The following is a 19,420-nucleotide window of genomic DNA, read 5'->3' on the forward strand; positions in this document are numbered from 1 at the left end:
CATCTCAAGGATGATCAGTGGAAAAAGGATGTACCTGATCTCAATTTCGAGTCTCATAGCAAAGGGTCTGAATTCTTGCAAACATTTCTAAAAACCTGTTTTAGCTTTGTCATTATGGGTTATTGTGTGTAGATTGAGGAGGTAAAATATTGATTTAATCCATTTTAGAATAAGGCTGTAATGTAATTAAATGTGGAAAAAGTAAAAGGGTCTGAATACTTTCCCGAATTCAAGGAATTTGAAAAGGTGTAAAGATATTGAACGCCAATTTCCATGACAGAAATGACTGTGTTTCTTTATCTAACACAACATGTTGCAGTGTTAGGTCCTAACCTTGGGGGAAAATAGAATTAGGGATAGGAATTGATACAGGCTGAAATTGGCCCTCGCTGGATGATGAAGCTGAACCTGTTGTTCCTGAGGATGATGATGCTGATCCTGATGACGAGACAGCTGTGTTGGAGTGGGAGCTTTCCTTTGCAGGGAAGATGGATACTGTTTTGTTAGCTACAGCCACAGTACTACCTCCTCGCATGTGGGTCCTTACGTCTAAATCTTCACCCTCTTCATCATCCACCTGGATGATGACACACACACATAGATTAGTTAGACAGTAACTCAACCCTCTACTGCTAAAATGTAATTTAATTGAATAATAGAGCAATGACTATAACAAAGCAATCATTCAATTGCTCCCCTATAACACCTAAGGAGAGATACTTTGTATGATATACATGTGTCCTGTAAAGGTCTACTTGGACCTGCACTGGGAGTGGTCCAGCATTGAGGGGCAGATCAAAGTTATCTCCACGGCCTCTGATGTGACTCTGGGAACTGGTGCGTCCACTTGGATTTAGGATAGGATCCTCATTATAGGTGTTTCCATGTTCATTATTCAAATGTCCGTTATTCCCATGTCCGCTATTCCCCTGTCCGCTATTCCCATGTCCGCTATTCCCCTGTCCGTTATTCCCCTGTCCGCTATTCCCCTGTCCGCTATTCCCCTGTCCGCTATTCCCCTGTCCGTTATTCCCCTGTCCGCTATTTCCCTGTCCGTTATTCCCCTGTCCGCTATTTCCCTGTCCGCTATTCCCCTGTCTGTTATTCCCCTGTCCGCTATTCCCCTGTCCGCTATTCCCCTGTCCGCTATTCCCCTGTCCGTTATTCCCCTGTCCGCTATTCCCCTGTCCGCTATTCCCCTGTCCGCTATTCCCCTGTCCGCTATTCCCCTGTCCGTTATTCCCCTGTCCGCTATTCCCCTGTCCGTTATTCCCCTGTCCGTTATTCCCCTGTCCGCTATTCCCCTGTCCGTAATTCCCCTGTCCGCTATTCCCCTGTCCGCTATTCCCCTGTCCGCTATTCCCCTGTCCGCTATTCCCCTGTCCGCTATTCCCCTGTCCGCTATTCCCCTGTCCGCTATTCCCCTGTCCGCTATTCCCCTGTCCGTAATTCCCCTGTCCGCTATTCCCCTGTTCGTTATTCCCCTGTCCGCTATTCCCCTGTCCGTTAATCCCATGTCCGTTGTTCCCATAGCCGTTGTTCCCATAGCCGTTGTTCCCATTTCTTCCAAAGCCATTAGTGTTGCGATTCAACACAAGGGCTCCATTCTCATCCTCACAGAACTGGCTAACAAGCTTTGACTCCAGAGCTGAAAGACAAAAGGAGAGAAATGACAACCTCAGGTAAAGTATAAAATATGATATCTGTATGACAATAAAGGGTAAAGTTGTTATTACTGTACAACAGCATTGTATTAAGTAATGTGTGATACCATACACATATGACCATGTTAATCACCTGGTAGAGTGTTGAAATCGTCGATGAGGTACATATGTTCACTGTCAGGGTCAGAGGCGATCAGATTTAGTTCACGCAGGAACTCGGCCTGGGTTGTATCTGAGGTGTTGACAATCCCCAGGGCATACATCTCAATGTTGGCAGCATGGGCCTCCCTCACAGCAATGTCCAGCTTCACAGGCTCTCGTTTGTCTGTCTGTCCATCTGTGATAACAATGGCCACTTTCCTAACCCCAGTACGGGCACTGTAGAAGGCCTCCTGGGTAGCCTTCCGGATGGCGGTGCTAGTATAGGTTCCCTCACCCACGTAGGACATCTTCCTGATGGCCTGCTTGACATCTTGTTTGGTCATGTAGCGCGCCAGATTGAACTCCAGGTGGACATCCAGACTGTACAGGACTAATCCAATTCTGGTGGCGTTACGTCCAACAGTGGTACGGTCCACCAGCGCTGTGACAAAGTCCTTGATGATTTCAAAGTTTTCCGGACCAACGCTCTCTGAGCTGTCAATGACGAATACAAGCTCCATTGGCCTCTCCTTGCACTTGATTCCACATCCTAAAAGCATGAGAGAGATGCTGAATTAACATTATTAAATTAAAGCTTCATGTTTTAGCTTGGATTTATTATTATCATGGTGTTAGTCTTACCACATATTTCCTTGATCAATTTAATGATGTCTTCTCTCTGGAAGTGATAGAAGTGTGAGATTTATATTCATATTTCATATTTTTGTATATATTACAGAGCCATTCAAGCAGTATGTAAAGTTTGTGAACTTACTGTAAGCCCCACTTCACCCTTTACTCCTGGCCTCCCCTGAGTTATGAGAGAAACATTTGAAATGATTCATACATCACTACTTCTAAATGATATGAAAGAACACCATAAAACAGCAATTTTGGTAAAGCAATGAATATTTAGAAAACTCACAGACTCTCCAGGAACCCCAGAATCTCCCATGCCCCCCTTTACACCCTTATTTCCTCTCTCACCCTGCAAGCCACGGTCACCCTGCGGTGATGAGACAGGAGGAAGCAACAGGAGCACTGCTGTTAGAGACAAGGTCACTGCATCCATCAGAGGAAGAGGGCTATGAGTTGAAGCATGCATGTCATCCTCTTACCTTACCTCCTGGGAATCCTTCCCCTATGGGTCCCCTTGGCCCTGTCACACCCTGAGACCCCTGCTCACCCTAAAATACAAAAGATGAATCATTAATCAAAACAAGACCCATCGGTTGGTCATTTACCCAAAGGCTTGGTAGTTGAAAAAGAGCTAAAACACACTAAAGATCACAGGTCAGGAGTGGACGGTGTTATTAAACATACCTTGGGGCCCTGCAGACCTTCCCCTGGGGGCCCATTTGGACCAGGGGGTCCTTTCCTTCCAATGTTACCCTGGAAACCAATGATGCTAATTTAATGGGAGGGGACGGACAGGCTACAGACTATAACTAAAGTTGATTAAGTTTGGACATTGCCATCACAGCTGGACTACCGGTATGTGTTAAGGTATTACACTCAGAATGTGACCTATGGCTGAATAATGGAAGTTCTGTTAATATTAGCTTCATACCGGTGGTCCTTGCACACCCTTTCCTTTTGGGCCTGGCAAACCTGGCAATCCTCTGAAGCCAATGTCTCCCTGGGACAGACAGATGTAGAGTCACGTACGATACATAATACACATTCACATTGACATGTAGTAGGTTGTAGCAGATTGACATAGAGGATTTAGGGACAGATACATGACAGATACAGTTGACAAGTACCTTAGGTCCTGGGATGCCAATGCCCTCAGGGCCCTGCTCTCCCTGTAGACCTGGAAGGCCTGGAGGACCCTAAAAAAGAAACAGGGAACAATCCAAATGGAATGAGTTTGGCTTAACACCAGTAATCTGCAGCTAAGCATGCAGTTGGCCATGCTGGTTGTAGGTACTCACCACTGGGCCAGGGAAACCTTCACCTTTGGATCCAAAAGGTCCTGTTGGACCAGGATTACCACGGTCACCCTGGTAAAAAAAAACATTATTCAAAACGATGAGCATATGCCTCATAGTAATAGTCATTGAATATTTTCTTTGTTGTGAATTGCAACACTTACCTTTGGCCCAGGTAGCCCATAGCCTGTCTCTCCAGTCGGCCCAGAGGGACCAGGTGGGCCTAGATCACCCTGAGACAGAGAATGAGATAAGCTCATCACAATGATGTTTATCAGCCAGGATGTGAGGATGCATTGCAACAGACTGCATGTAACAGTGTTTCTTACTGCAGGCTAACAGGCCTGTCAAATGTGTACAGTACCTGCCAAGACTTGCATACAGAAACAGGGTGTTAATAGATGTGTATTTCTTACCTTGGGACCTGCAATGGCCCGTCCCGGTAGTCCTGGCATGCCCAGTCGGCCTGGTGTGCCAGGCTCCCCCTGAAAAAAAAAGTCAAATAACATTGAACTCTACAGACACTTTGGTAGCCCTAAACTACCAACAGCCTGCAAACTGTTGGCCTGCTATTACAACAACCTCAACAAATATGCAGTCAACACAGTGTGTATATAACCTAAATAGACGTTAATTTAATGAATAATGGTAGGTCAAAGCAACAAAAAAAAGGTCAAAGTAAACAAAAAAAAATACTATCAGGTTCGCTAAATCTGCCGTGCTGTGATCAGATTGTGTTATTGTGTGTTATTGTGTTATTCTCACCATGGCACTTATCGTAAGAGTAGAGGTGTTCTGGTCAAATTCCCAACCTGGCCCCTTTCAATCATGTCCACCAAATCATCCACCTGATTCCCATTTGGCATATATCACTCCTCACCTCTCCACTATGCTAGCTTATGTGTGGTGAGCATTCTGCCCCCCCCTACTATACAAAGTGCTTTGAGCATCTACTGTAGGTGAAAAGGCGCTATATAAATGCAACCAATTAGTATTATCATTATTACCTTTGCCCCTGAGGGTCCGGTCATGCCAGGAGGTCCATGTAATCCACGGATGCCCCTCTGACCCTGGTCTCCCTGGTAGGGGTGGAGCACACATCATTTACATGACCCCCTCTTGGTGTTTACAGGTTAGTATGACAGAAGGGTAAGGATGTGAAACCTACCTTCTCGCCCTGGGTGCCGATTCCTGCTGCTCCATCAGGACCTCTTATACCAGCTACACCCGCCTCACCCTGGCAGTGGCGAAGGGTAGATGGGACAGACCATTTCACATTGGCACATTCCTTTCCTTTGTGGTATACTGGATCTATAGAACTATAATGGATCTATAGAAGTGGTGTAAAGGTGAAATAACACACCTTCTGTCCTGGAGCCCCGTCCTCGCCTGGAAGACCAGGTAAGCCAGCCAGGCCAGATGTACCAAGCTCACCCTGGAAAATAAACAAATTGCTTTTAAAAATATATCACAAGTTCAACAGGCTTATTTGAGAAGGTGTTTTTTAATTCATTTGGAAGAGGATGGATACGGTATTTGTCTTACCTTTGGCCCTGGCTCACCAACGCCTCTCTCCCCTGTAGCTCCGAGCTCTCCTGGGAAACCTTGATCACCCTAGAAATAAGAGAATGGAAAGTGGGGTGAAGAAATCCACCAGGCAAAAACAACAGGCTAGCTACAAACAACAGCAATTAGAGAATTCCATTATCTTGGCCTTTAATTCATGGCTTTACATAGTCTCTACCAACCTTAGGTCCAGGTAAGCCCTCTCCTTGAGGTCCTCTGCCTCCAGGTGGACCTCTGGGACCCTCCACTCCCTGAGGATTAACAATCACAGTTACATGTGTGTGTGTTTGATGGGAATGCAAGTGTAGTGTTACGTTATTCTCCGCCACTCAGTTTACCTTCTCCCCCTGGATGCCCGCTCCTGTAAGTCCAACCAGTCCTGGATGACCAGGAGGCCCGAACTCACCCTGAGGTCAAACATAGAAAGGGTTAAGGACAGGGCCCGATTAAGAAATCATAGGCCCCGGGGCTTTGTCTTTCATAGGCTCCCCTGCCCCCAGCTCACGGTGATGGCCGATGCGCTCGTCGTGGCAATAGCTTATCTCAAGATGAGATCATTTGAAAAACAGTGCTGCTGTTAGCTAAAATTGGGAGTTGTTGAGAATATATATTTTTTATTGGTTCTAAACACAGATTAGTCTTCTCTTTTCAGCAGTGGGCATTTGCTTTCCAAACAGCATGTTTTTCCCGAAATTGTATTGTGAATTCTGTAAAAGGCAAACCGACAGCCGCAACTAACCATAGAAATATAATCCATAGATGGCAGTTCTCATTCAAGTCAGGACTGGCATCCGTTGCTAGTGTACCCATGAGTTTAACTGTCAAATTGCCAGTGTAAGAGGTTCCAAAACCCTTCTATGGATTATATGTCTATGGCCACAATGCAACAAACTGTATATTTGACATGCATGCTGCCCAAACTGGGGCCTTCCAAACTGAAAGCAAACTGGTAACTGCCAAAATAAAAGAAACACTTGGGTAAACAAGGTATAAAAAGTATATGTTATGGTGTGGGGGTGCATTTTCCTGGTATGGTTTAGGTCTACTTGTAGAATCTATGCCAAGGTGCATTGAAGCTATTCTGGCAGCTCGTGGTGGCCCAACACCCTATTAAAACACATTATGTTGGTGTTTCTTTTATTTTGGCAGATATCTGTATGTGTTTGTGATACAACTTAATCCATTATGAACTATTGATCCTCTATGGCTAAATTATGCTCTCTGGTGTATTTTGAACATTTGGCACGGACTCCTGTGGTTGGATAAAAAAGGCATGACTAGCAGAGCAGGCTCCTGAGGGTTGGCAGTTGCAGTAAAAAAAAAAACTAAATATATATACTACATACAGTATATAATATATACAGTATATACTTCCTTTAATATTATTGTAAAACTATTATTATTATATATTTTTGTTTTTTGCTTCCTCTTTGCTTTCTCCTCCCCCAGGGGCTTCAGCCCCGTTAAACCCCTGCATTAATCCGGCCCTGGTTGAGGGTCTAGGTTGGCATTTAAACCTTCATGAGTTTATTGGCCTTTATGTCTTAAAATCAAGATAATTGGTACTAATAAAATCACCAGGCTGAATATCTGCATGAGTGCCTTTCCTAAATGTGATGTGAGCATATAGAGTATCTTGTTCTTGACTACAGAGGGCTAAAATCCCTAACCATCTAACCATAAATGTGGCTTAATTTGAGTGCTAGACACGGGTTATGCCAGTAGTTGTATGTAACAATGTACTGTAGCATGGTTGTTTATTGAATCCTACATCATGCAAAAATAATCCTACCTTCAACTTTCCCACAGTAACTACAGCTATAACCCTCCCCCCCGCCCTTTCTTTCTCAATGGAGTGCTCCAAGGAGGCCCAGAGGGAGGATCCAAGGCTTCTTTATGAACTTCATTAGGTCTTTTGTTGGGTAGACATGGCATGTTTGTGTGAATGGCATTGATTAATGATGTATTTACAGCCCACCTTTTCTCCTTTGATTCCTGCACCCGTCTGTCCTCTTGGCCCCCTCGGTCCGGCCAGCCCCCGGTCTCCCTGCCGAACAAAGACTCTCCCGTCACACACATCCAGCTCCCACTGGTTCACACAATCACGGCACTATCCTCATTGTTCTCATTCTCAGTCGATAGTGTAGTAGGGACCGGGAGGGTTAAGTTAGCACCTGTCTGTCTTGTGAGTAACATGACATGGTCCTGTATGACTGAAGTTATGTTATTCTCAAATATGGCGTTCATGTTGGAATCTGTTTACTTTATCCTTCTGTTGCTTACCCTTGTCAAACTTGGCAGAGGGTGATGAATTTAGGCATGTTTATTGCCTCAGCAACAGTTGAAAAATAATTAAATGCAGACACAGACAGGAACATATTAATTGTTGGGGGGGGGGGGGGGGGGGGGGGGGGGGTTGACCTGTCCTTTAAAACTGCTCTGACCCCTTTTTGGAACGGGGGCTTTCCCATAAGAGCCCATGTTTGGTTACCTCGGGACATTTTCTGTGTTACGCTCATTTTCCACGATCTGCCTACTACTGCCAAATGTACGTGCATCAACCGCAGGTCACACTCAACACTGCTGTTATTTTATTTGCTCTCAGGTTCTGACTTGAATTAGGAAAAACAGACTGAAGGAAGTATTCCACTGCTAAAGAATTTGTTCAGGAGGATGTTCTATACATTTACTCATCCGATATAAGCACAGTGTTCATGTTCACGTCTCTACATGTTACGATGATAATATAACTCCAATAAAACCCAACATGAACTCCAAGTGCTGTCATACAAAAAAGGATGGCTATGTTTACATAATGTGTTCCATTTTGTGGTTGATTGCCACTTCAATCCCATGGAAATCCAGCCCCTCTCCAAGTGTATGTGATGTTTGAACAGTCCACATATAAGATATATGTCACTCCACACGTTGCAACATGGAGAAATGACATTGTTTTTAAAGGGTTTGCATGCGCGCATCAACATGAATGGTAACACTTGACTGAGAACTAGCTGTGGGTAGACTACTTTGGAGAAGAGCAGGGCCTGGCTTTGGCAGATGCAGTAAATGTGTTTATTACACAGTTCTTCCCTCTGAAATCCAGTGAATGAGAGTTGTGCTTTCATGCTTATGTAACTCCTTGTCAGTTTCTGAGGCTAATTGTGGCCCAACAGATGGCCATCTTCAACAGCCCAGGCGCTGGTAGAATCAAGAGGTTGAGAAGCCGTCTGATTTATGGAAGGTTTAGGTCTGTTTCTGCTATTGGTGTAACACAAAGAAGGTCTTTTGAGTGGACATTCTGCTTCCAGCATTGTAGCTAATGGTAATCCCAGAAATGATGCTGTGGGCTAACACAATTCTGTGGGCTAACACAATAGAAAGAATGGAGGATAAAAATGAAGAGGAGCGCATTCTAGCTGTACCCAGATAATTTCTCTATTGTATTTTCCCTTTTATTCATGACAAAATTGTAATCATACCTTTGGCCCAGGGAGCCCCTCTCCGTGGGGTCCTTTCTCCCCTTGAAAACCTTGTGGCCCTTGAGGCCCCTGTAAAATAAACCAGCATTATCCTTTTACCAACATTGGGTCAGATGACACTGTCTATGTAGTTGTCATCAGCTCACATTTCCTACTGTGATATTATACACTGAGAATACAAAATATTAAGGACAGCTCATCTTTTCATGACATAGGCTGGTCATGTGAATCGAGGTGAATGCTATGATCCCTTATTGATGTCAGCTGTTAAATTCACTTCAATCAGTGTAGATGAAGGGGGGGAGACAGGTTAAAGAATATTTTTTAAGCCTTGAGTCAATTGAGCCTTGAGTCAATTGAGGGGTGCAACTCAATGTTAGGAAGTTGTTCTTAATGTTTTGTACACTGAGTGTATAGTATCACTCACAAAGTTTATCAGGTTGCCAATGAAACCACACTACATAATGTAGTAAGCTACAGTAAAATGCTAGTCGGGTGTTTCATTCCACTCACTGGCTGGCCATATTCACTCAACCCTGTCGGACCAGGGGGGCCGGGTTTTCCCTGGAATCCCAGATCACCCTGCAAAAAAGACACGGTGAGATGGAACAGGTAACATAAAACAATTCATTAGTTAGACAAAAGCAAAAACAGACTAAATGTACCTTTGGTCCAGGAAGTCCAATACCATTTTCTCCCTGAATTCCGGCCGGGCCAGCTTGACCCCGATCACCCTGTGATGACAAACACAAGAGACACAGATTAAAGGTAGCAGCAAACAAAGACAGCAGCATAATACAGATCCAATGTCAAGAACAAGGGAGTGGGTTTCAGCTAAAGGACGATACAAAGCTCTTATTCAGTCTAGGCAGTTCAGAGAAACTTTTACATTCCGTTGTTTTACATTTACAATCAGATTCAGATTAATGTTAACTGACATCACATAGAACCATTGTCTTTTAATTTATTTTACTTAGAGATATGGTAATCCCAACATGATACCAATTACAGTTGAAGTCGGAAGTTTACATACACTTAGGTTGGAGTCATTAAAACTCGTTTTTCAACCACTCCACAAATTTCTTGTTAACAAACTAGAGTTTTGGCAAGTCGGTTAGGGCATCTACTTTGTGCATGACACAGGTCATTTTTCCAACTATTGTTTACAGACAGATTATTTCACTTATAATTCACTGTATCACAATTCCAGTGGGTCAGAAGTTTACATACATTAAGTGTCACACCCTGGCCATAGAGAGGTTTTTATTCTCTATTTTGGTTAGGCCAAGGTGTGACTAGGGTGGGCATTCTATGTTATTTTTTCTATGTTTTTGTATTTCTTTGTTTCTGGCTGGGTATGGTTCTAAATCAGGGACAGCTGTCTATCGTTGTCTCTGATTGGGAACCATACTTAGGTAGCTCTTGCCCACATGGGTTTTGTGGGTAGTTGTTTTCTGTATAGTTAGTTTCCTTACAGAACTGTTCGTTTTCCTCTTTGTAATTTTTTGTTCTAGTGTTCTGGTTTAAATAAAATATCATGAACACGTCTCACGCTGCGCTTTGGTCCAGTCATTCACAGGAAGAGGATCGTTACATTAAGTTGACTGTGCCTTTAAACATCTTGGAAAATTCCAGAAAATTATGTCATGGCTTTAGGCTAATTGACATCATTCGAGTCAATTGGAGGTGTACCTGTGGATATATTTCAAGGCCTACCTTCAAACTCAGTTCCTCTTTGCTTGACATCATGGGAAAATCAAAAGAAATCAGCCAAGACCTCAGAAAAACAATTGTAGACCTCCACAAGTCTGGTTCATCCTTGGGAGCAATTTCCAAACGCCTGAAGGTACCACATTCATCTGTACAAACAATAGTACGCAAGTATAAACACCATGGGACTACGCAGCCGTCATACAGCTCAGGAAGGAGACGCGTTCTGTCTCCTAGAGATGAACGTATTTTGGTGCAAAAAGTGCAAATCAATCACAGAACAACAGCAAAGGACCTTGTGAAGATGCTGGAGGAAACAGGTACAAAAGTATCTATATCCACAGCAAAAACGAGTCCTATATCGACATAAACTAAAAGTCCGCTCAGCAAGGAAGAAGACACTGCTCCAAAACCACCATTAAAATAAAGCCAGACTTTGCATCTGCACTTCGGTTTGCGGTTTTTGGAGAAATGTCCTCGGGTCTGATGAAACAAAAATATAACTGTTTGGTCATAATGACCATCATTATGTTTGGAGGAAAAAGGGGGATGCTTGCAAGCCGAAGAATACCATCACAACCGTGAAGCACGGGGGTGGCAGCGTCATGTTGTGGGTGTGCTTTGCTGCATGAGGGACTGGTGCACTTCACAAAATAGATGGCATCATGAGGCAGGAAAATTATGTGGATATATTGAAGCAACATCTCAAGACATCAATCAGAAAGTTAAAGCTTGGTCGCAAATGGGACATTCAAATGAACAATGACCCCAAGCATACTTGCAAAGTTGTGGCAAAATGGCTTAAGGACAACAAAGTCAAGGTATTGGAGTGGCCATCATAAAGCCCTGACCTCAATTCTATATAAAGTTTGTGGGCAGAACTGAAAAAGTGTGTGCGATCAAGGAGGCCTACAAACCTGACTCAGTTACACCAGCTCAGGAGGAATGTGCCAAAATTCACCCAACTTGTTGTGGGAAGCTTGTGGAAGGCCGGAAACATTTGACTCAAATTAAACAATTTAAAGGCAATGCTACCAAATACTAATTGAGTGTATGCAAACTTCTGACCTACTGGAACTGTGTTGAAATAAATAAAAACTGAAATAAATCATTCTCTCTATTATTATTCTGACATTTCACATTCTTAAAATAAAGTGATGATCCTAACTGACCTAAGACAGGGGAATTGTTACTAGGATTAAAAGTCAGGAATTGTGAAAAACTGAGTTTAAATGTATTTGGCTAAGGTGTATGTAAACTTCCGACTTCAACTGTATATACAAATATATAAAATATAAGACAAAACACACATCACGACAAGAGAGACACCACAACACAACATAAAGAGAGACCTAAAGACAAACACATAGCATGTGTCATGACGTTGGCCTGGGGGTAGGTTTATGACAGTCATAAATACCTCTTTCCCCCTTTTTCCTCTCTCTACCCTACTGATGTTACATTTGCAAACCCCTTGGTTAACATAGAGATTCTGGGAACATCAGAAGGTGGGGGGAAATTAACTATATTCTGGTAATCCGACCAATTGAACATATGCAGTGGTACTTAATGAATATGATGTCAGTTCGGTTGTCATCTGAGACATTCTCATCAATGATAAGATGACATAAACTCTACAGTGGAAAGTCTACACATCAGAGTTATCGGATTCACATGGAATTGTTGTTCAATTTAAATGTTTGAATATGAAATGATTCGTGATGGGATGAAATGTGATTTTAGCTTCTAAAATGTGAGATTTGGGTTTTCATAAGGTTAGGGCTCTGCTCAATCAGTGGCCCGCCCCTGTGAAGGGACATGGGTTATAAAACTTTTCAAACATGCCCTCCTCTCCCTTCCTATATAAAGCTTTGATGACAATATAACCTCCTGTTCCGAGGATGTGAGGACGACGGTCTGATGACAGAATGGTTCAGATAATAACTACGGAACGAAACCAACATCAGCGTGAGCTTTGGTTGCGAATGGTATGAACTTTGAACTCTTATTCACTACAGAAGTTATACCTCCTAGCCGTTGAGTTAGCAACAGCAGCTGCAAACGAGGGTTAGGAAGGAACAGACAGAGTATCCTGTCTATCACACAACGACATTACTACAACGTATTCAATTGACCACCAGAGACATTCTTCAAAGGACAAAGGACTCGGTTTGGCAACCTGGCCTTCCATCTACCATCAACCTACTGAAGCACAGCTCAGAGTAAATATTTATTGCGTTTTCTTTTTCCAAATGGGCTGTAATTTAGAATGCATCAGATACTGTATTTACGATAGCACAGCTTCTTCCTTTGTTACTCAGTCTTCCCGCTCTTTCACTCAAACCCAGCCCCTTTTCTTTTGTGTAACAAGTTGTCATATCTGTTCCGCCCGCTAGGGACGTTTCCTTGATGATATCATTTGTAATCAAGTTATGATTAATTATGTGTACGTGTAATTCTGTGTGATTAGTTAGGTATTTAGTACAGTGGGGCAAAAAAGTATTTAGTCAGCCACCAATTGTGCAAGTTCTCCCACTTAAAAAGATGAGAGAGGCCTGTAATTTTCATCATGGGTACACTTCAACTATGACAGACAAAATGAGAAAAAATCCAGAAAATTACATTGTAGGATTTTTTATGAATTTATTTGCAAATTATGGTGGGAAATAAGTATTTGGTCAATAACAAAAGTTTATCGCAATACTTTGTTATATACCCTTTGTTGGCAATGACAGAGGTCAAACGTTTTCTGTAAGTCTTCACACGGTTTTCACACACTGTTGCTAGTATTTTCACCCATTCGTCCATGCAGATCTCCTCTAGAGCAGTGATGTTTTGGGGCTGTTGCTGGGCAACACGGACTTTCAACTCCCTCCAAAGATTTTCTATGGGGTTGAGATCTGGAGACTGGCTAGGCCACTCCAGGACCTTGAAATGCTTCTTACGAAGCCACTCCTTCGTTGCCCAGGCGGTGTGTTTGGTATCATTGTCATGCTGAAAGACCCAGCCACGGTTCATCTTCAATGCCCTTACTGATGGAAGGAGGTTTTCACTCAAAATCTCACGATACATGGCCCCATTCATTCTTTCCTTTACACAGATCAGTCGTCCTGGTCCCTTTGCAGAAAAACAGCCCTAAAGCATGATGTTTCCACCCCCATGCTTCACAGTAGGTATGGTGTTCTTTGGATGCAACTCAGCATTCTTTGTCCTCCAAACACGACAAGTGTAGTTTTTACCAAAAAGTTATATTTTGGTTTCATCTGACCATATGACATTCTCCCAATCTTCTTCTGGATCATCCAAATGCTCTCTAGCAAACTTTGGACGGGCCTGGACATGTATTGGCTTAAGCAGGAGGACACGTCTGGCACTGCAGGATTTGAGTCCCTGGCTGCGTAGTGTGTTACTGAGGGTAGGCTTTGTTACTTTGGTCCCAACTATCTGCAGGTCATTCACTAGGTCCCACCATGTGGTTCTGGGATTTTTGCTCACCGTTCTTGTGATCATTTTGACCCCACGGGGTGAGATCTTGCGTGGAGCCCTAGATTGAGGGAGATTATCAGTGGTCTTGTATGTCTTCCATTTCCTAATAATTTCTCCCACAGTTGATTTCTTCAAACCAAGCTGCTTACCTATTGCAGATTCAGTCTTCCCAGCCTGGTGCAGGTCTACAATTTTGTTTCTGGTGTCCTTTGGCAGCTCTTTAGTCTTGGCCATAGTGGAGTTTGGAGTGTGACTGTTTGAGGTTGTGGACAGGTGTCTTTAATACTGATAACAAGTTCAAACAGGTGCCATTAACACAGGTAACGAGTGGAGGACAGAGGAGCCTCTTAAAGAAGAAGTTACAGGTCTGTGAGAGACAGAAATCGTGCTTGTTTGTAGGTGACCAAATACTTATTTTCCACCATAGTTTGCAAATAAATTCATTCAAAATCCTACAATGTGATTTTCTGGATTCTTTTTCTCATTTTGTCTGTCATAGTTGAAGTGTACCTATGATGAAAATTACAGGCCTCTCTCATCTTTTTAAGTGGGAGAACTTGCACAATTGGTGGCTGACTAAATACTTTTTGCCCCACTGTAAATAAATAATTAAACCCAATTTTGTATTGCTGATTCAACGTGTTAGCCAGGGTTCGTGAAGATAACCAAGAATTTACAACTTTCAGATGAGACTGAATTAAGGTGACGATTAATATTGACTGCTATTGATGTAAAATATTACTAGGTCTTTAAGAGTTTATTCGGAAGTTAACAGCTATATAAATATTATTTTGTGGTGCCCCGACTCTCAAGTTAATTCTATTTACATGATTAGCTCAATCAGGTAATTAACACAACACGGTAGCAACACAACATGGCAGCAGCATAACATGGTAGCAGCACAAAACAGTGTACAAACATTATTGGGCACAGACAACCGCACAAAAGGCAGGAAGGTAAAGACAACTATACATCACGCTCAGCAGCCACAACTGTCAGTAAGAGTGTCCATGATTGAGCCTTTGAATGAAGAGATTGAGATAGAACTGTCCAGTTTGAGTGTTTGTGGCAGCATATAGGCCTATGGGTAGGCTACATGAGGTGTGTGACTAAAAGTTGCAAAAGAAATACATTGTTTCTTACGCTGTGCATCATTCACAAGTGATGATATATAATTCACAAGTGATAGGCTAATTTTGTCACGCATCAGACTATTCTTGATTTCAAATCAAATCAAATAACATTTTATTGGTCACATACACATGGTTATCAAATGTTATTGTGAGTGCAGCCCGACAGGATGCTCTCAATTGTGCATCTGTAAAAGTTTGTGAGGGTTTTATGTGACAAGCCAAATTTCTTCAGCCCCCTGAGGTTGAAGAGGATCTGTTGCACCTTCTTTACCACACTGTCTGTGTGGGTGGACCATTTCAGTTTGTCTGTGATGTGTACGCCGAGGAACTTAAAACTTTCCCCCTTCTCCACTGCTGTCCCATCATGTGGATAGGGGGGTGCTCCCTCTGCTGTTTCCTGAAGTCAACGATCATCTCCTTTGTTTTGTTGATCGTAGAGTGAGAGGTTGTTTTGCTGACACCACACTCCGAGTGCCCTCACCTCCTCCCTGTAGGCTGTCTTGTCGTTGTTGGTAATCAAGCCTACCACTGTAGTGTCATCCGCAAACTTGATGATTGAGTTGGAGGCGTGTATGGACACGCAGTCATGGGTGAACAGGGAGTACAGGAGGGGGCTATGTACGCACCCTTGTGGGGCCCCAGTGTTGAGAATCAGCGAGGTGTTGTTTCCTAACTTCACAATCAGGGGGCGGCCTTTCAGGAAGTCCAGGACCCAATTGCACAGGGCAGGGTTGAGACCCAGGGCCTCTAGCTTAATGATGAGCTTGGAAGGTACTATGGTGTTGAATGCTGAGCTATAGTCAATGAACAGCATTCTTACATAGGTATTCCTCAGATGGGATAGGGCAGTGTGCAGTGTGATGGCGATTGCATCGTCTATGGACCTATTGGGGCAGTAAGCAAATTGAAGTGGGTTTAGGGTGACAGGTAAGGAGTAGGTGATATGATCCTTGACTAGCCTCTCAAAGCACTTCATGATGACAGAAGTGAGTGCTATGGGGCGATAGTCATTTAGTTCAGTTACCTTTGCCTTATTGGGTACAGGAACAACGGGAGCCATTTTGAAGCATGTGGAGACAGCAGCCTGGGAGAGGGAGAGATTGACTATGTCCATAAACACCCCAGCCAGCTGGTCTGCGCATGCTCTGAGGACGCGGCTAGGGATGCTGTCTGGGCCGGCAGCCTTACAAGAGTTAACGCGTTTAATGTCTTACTCACGTCGGCCATGGAGAAGGAGAGCCCACAGTCCGTGTAAGCGGGCCATGTCGGTGGCACTGTATTATCCTCAAAGCGGGCAAAGAAGGTGTTTAGTTTGTCTGGAAGCAAGATGTCGGTGTCCGTGACGTTTTCTCTTTGTAGTCCGTGATTGTCTGTAGACCCTGCCACATACGTCTTGTGTCTGAGCTGTTGAATTGCGACTACACTTTGTCTCTATACTGACATTTCGCTTCTTTGATTGCCTTGCAGAGGGAATAACTACACTGTTTGTATTCAGCCATAATCCCAGTCACCTTTCCATGGTTAAATGCGGTGGTTCACGCTTTCAGTTTGCGCAAATGCCACCATCTATCCACGGTTTCTGGTTAGGGTAGGTTTTAATAGTCACAGTGGGTACAACATCTCCTGTGCACTTTCTTATAAATTCACTCACCGAATCAGCATATACGTCAATATTATTCTCCGAGGCTACCTGGAACATGTCCCAGTCTGTATGATCAAAACAATCTTGAGTGTGGATTCCATCAGATCAACATTGAATAGTTCTTAACACAGGTACATCCTGTTTTAGTTTCTGCCTATAGGAAGGGAGGAGCAAAATGGAGTCGTGGTTGGATTTGCCAAAAGGAGGGCGAGGGAGGGCCTTGTATGCATCGTGGAAGTTAGAGTAGCAGTGATCCAGAGTTTTGCCAGCACAAAACATGCAGCCTCAGGATATATGGTTTCCAGTTTGCATAAAGTCCAGTGAAGATCCTTGAGGGCCGTCGTGGTATCGGCTTGAGGGGGGATATACACGGCTGTGACAATAACCAAAGACAATTTTCTTGGGAGATAATACGGTCTGCATTTAATTGTGAGGAATTCTAGGTCAGGTGAACAAAAGGACTTGAGTTCCTGTATGTTGTTACAATTACACCACGAGTCGATAATCATGAAACATACACCCCGCTCTTCTTCTTCCCGGAGAGGTGTTTATTCCTGTCGGCGTGACGTACAAAGAATCCAGGTAGCTGTATCGACTCCAACAGCATATCCCGAGAGAGCCATGTTTCCGTGAAACAGAGTTTGTTACAGTCCCTGATGTCTCTCTGGAAAGCAAGCATTGTTCTAATTTCGTCTACCTTGTTATCTATAGACTGGACATTAGCGAGTAATATACTTGGAAGCGGTGGGTGGTGTGTGCGCCTTCGAAGTCTGACCAGAAGACCGCTCCGTCTACCTCTTCTCTGGCGGTGTTGTTTTGGGTGTGTCTCTGGAATCAGCTCAAATTCACAGGGTAGTTCGAACAAATGATGCGCTTTGGGAAAGTTGTATTCCTGGTCGTAGTGCTAGTAAGTTGATGCCGCTCTGATATCTAATAGTTCTTCCCGACTGTATGTAATAACACTTAAAATGTTCTGTGCTAACAATGTAAGAAATAATACGTTAAAAAAACTAAATACTGCAAAGTTTCCTAAGGACGAGAAGCGAGGCAGCCCTCTTTGTCGGCGCCATTTTGATGTTGATCTTGTCTTTACATACTAATAATATATGTGTGACATTTGTTTTGATTTAGAATGGACCATTATCATGCACCTGTATCAAAACAGGTGCAGCGGGAAAAAATACATGTCATCTATGCACTTAAATAGCGAATGGAGGACGTTTTCCCCCATGGTTTATTTTCATGCCAGCCAGGTAGGTTATACTCATGTTGTAAATATTAGCAATGCGCTTAATATTAGGAAGGTTGAGAAATAAATATAGTAGGCCTAGCCTATTGAAAGCTGATGGGAGCCTCCTCTTTTTATTAGCAGCCATCACTCTGTTTTCTGCCTTAATTGCATAGTCATAGAAATGAGCTCATGGGCTCTCATGAAGTGTTAGATTTCCAAAACATTTGCATTGATGTCAGAGTGGGAAGATGGAAAAAAGTATTTGATCCCTGCTGATTTTGTAGGTTTGCCCACTGACAAAGATATGATCAGTCTATAATTTTAATGGCAGGTTTACTGGAACAGTGAGAGACAGATAACAAAAAAATCCAGAAAAAAAACGCATGTCAAAAATTTTATAAATTGATTTGCATTTTAATGGAGGGAAATAAGTATTTGACACCCTCTCAATCTGAAAGACTTCTATCTCCCAGATGTCTTTTATACAGGTAACGGGCTGAGATTAGGAGCACACTCTTAAAGGGAGTGCTCCTAATCTCAGTTTGTTACCTGTATAAAAGACACCTGTCCACACAAGCAGTCCATCAATCAGATTCCAAACTCTCCACCATGGCCAAGACCAAAGAGCTCTCCAATGATGTCAGGGACAAGATTGTCAGGGACACAAGGCTGGAATGGGCTATTAGACCATCGCCAAGCAGCTTGGTGAGAAGGTGACAACAGTTGGTGAGATTACTCGCAAATGGAAGAAACACAAAAGAACTGTCAATCTCCCTCGGCCTGGGGCTCCATGCAAGATCTCACCTCGGAGTTGCAATGATCAAGAGAACGGTGAGGAATCAGCCCAGAACTACACGGGAGGATCTTGTCAATGATCTCAAGGCAGCTGGGACCATAGTCACCAAGAAAACAATTGGTAACACACTACGCCGCGAAGGACTGAAATCCTGCAGCGCCTGCAAGGTCCCCCTGCTCAAGAAAGCACATATATAGTGGGGAGAACAAGTATTTGATACACTGCCGATTTTGCAGGTTTTCCTACTTACAAAGCATGTAGAGGTCTGTAATTTTTTATCATAGGTACACTTCAACTGTGAGAGACGGAATCTAAAACTAAAATCCAGAAAATCACATTGTATGATTTTTAAGTGATTAATTAGCATTTTATTGCATGACATAAGTATTTGATATGTCAGAAAAGCAGAACTTAATATTTGGTACAGAAACCTTTGTTTGCAATTACAGAGATTATACTGTAGATTCCTGTAGTTCTTGACCAGGTTTGCACACACTGCAGCAGGGATTTTGGCCCACTCCTCCATACAGACCTTCTCCAGATCCTTCAGGTTTTGTGGCTGTCGCTGGGCAATACGGACTTTCAGCTCCCTCCAAAGATTTTCTATTGGGTTCAGGTCTGGAGACTGGCTAGGCCAC

At 43.2% G+C, this 19,420-nt stretch overlaps 1 protein-coding gene across 2 annotated transcripts in view; it reads right to left on the reverse strand.

Annotated features, from left to right (window-relative positions):
* The window catches only part of col28a2a (collagen, type XXVIII, alpha 2a), a 34,463-nt gene that overhangs the window by 2,659 nt on the left and 12,384 nt on the right, over positions 1-19,420 (reverse strand). Inside the window, exons 11-33 of one of the 2 annotated variants that reach the window (XM_036958838.1) lie at positions 9,450-9,518; positions 9,298-9,366; positions 8,785-8,853; positions 7,284-7,352; positions 5,644-5,712; positions 5,488-5,556; positions 5,285-5,353; positions 5,103-5,174; positions 4,908-4,976; positions 4,747-4,818; positions 4,156-4,224; positions 3,904-3,972; positions 3,743-3,811; positions 3,572-3,640; positions 3,376-3,444; positions 3,129-3,197; positions 2,924-2,992; positions 2,731-2,811; positions 2,581-2,616; positions 2,448-2,484; positions 1,798-2,355; positions 762-1,648; positions 409-577 (exon numbers count right to left, since the gene is read on the reverse strand). In XM_036958838.1, the coding sequence (XP_036814733.1) occupies positions 409-577; positions 762-1,648; positions 1,798-2,355; positions 2,448-2,484; positions 2,581-2,616; positions 2,731-2,811; positions 2,924-2,992; positions 3,129-3,197; positions 3,376-3,444; positions 3,572-3,640; positions 3,743-3,811; positions 3,904-3,972; positions 4,156-4,224; positions 4,747-4,818; positions 4,908-4,976; positions 5,103-5,174; positions 5,285-5,353; positions 5,488-5,556; positions 5,644-5,712; positions 7,284-7,352; positions 8,785-8,853; positions 9,298-9,366; positions 9,450-9,518 (2,947 nt within the window). Of the gene's footprint in view, positions 1-333; positions 578-761; positions 1,649-1,797; positions 2,356-2,447; positions 2,485-2,580; positions 2,617-2,730; positions 2,812-2,923; positions 2,993-3,128; positions 3,198-3,375; positions 3,445-3,571; positions 3,641-3,742; positions 3,812-3,903; positions 3,973-4,155; positions 4,225-4,746; positions 4,819-4,907; positions 4,977-5,102; positions 5,175-5,284; positions 5,354-5,487; positions 5,557-5,643; positions 5,713-7,283; positions 7,353-8,784; positions 8,854-9,297; positions 9,367-9,449; positions 9,519-19,420 lie in introns of both variants that reach the window. The other variant, XM_036958837.1, reaches the window with a different exon arrangement.

Source organism: Oncorhynchus mykiss, chromosome 22, assembly GCF_013265735.2.
Source record: "Oncorhynchus mykiss isolate Arlee chromosome 22, USDA_OmykA_1.1, whole genome shotgun sequence".
In the NCBI taxonomy this organism is placed as follows: domain Eukaryota; kingdom Metazoa; phylum Chordata; class Actinopteri; order Salmoniformes; family Salmonidae; genus Oncorhynchus; species Oncorhynchus mykiss.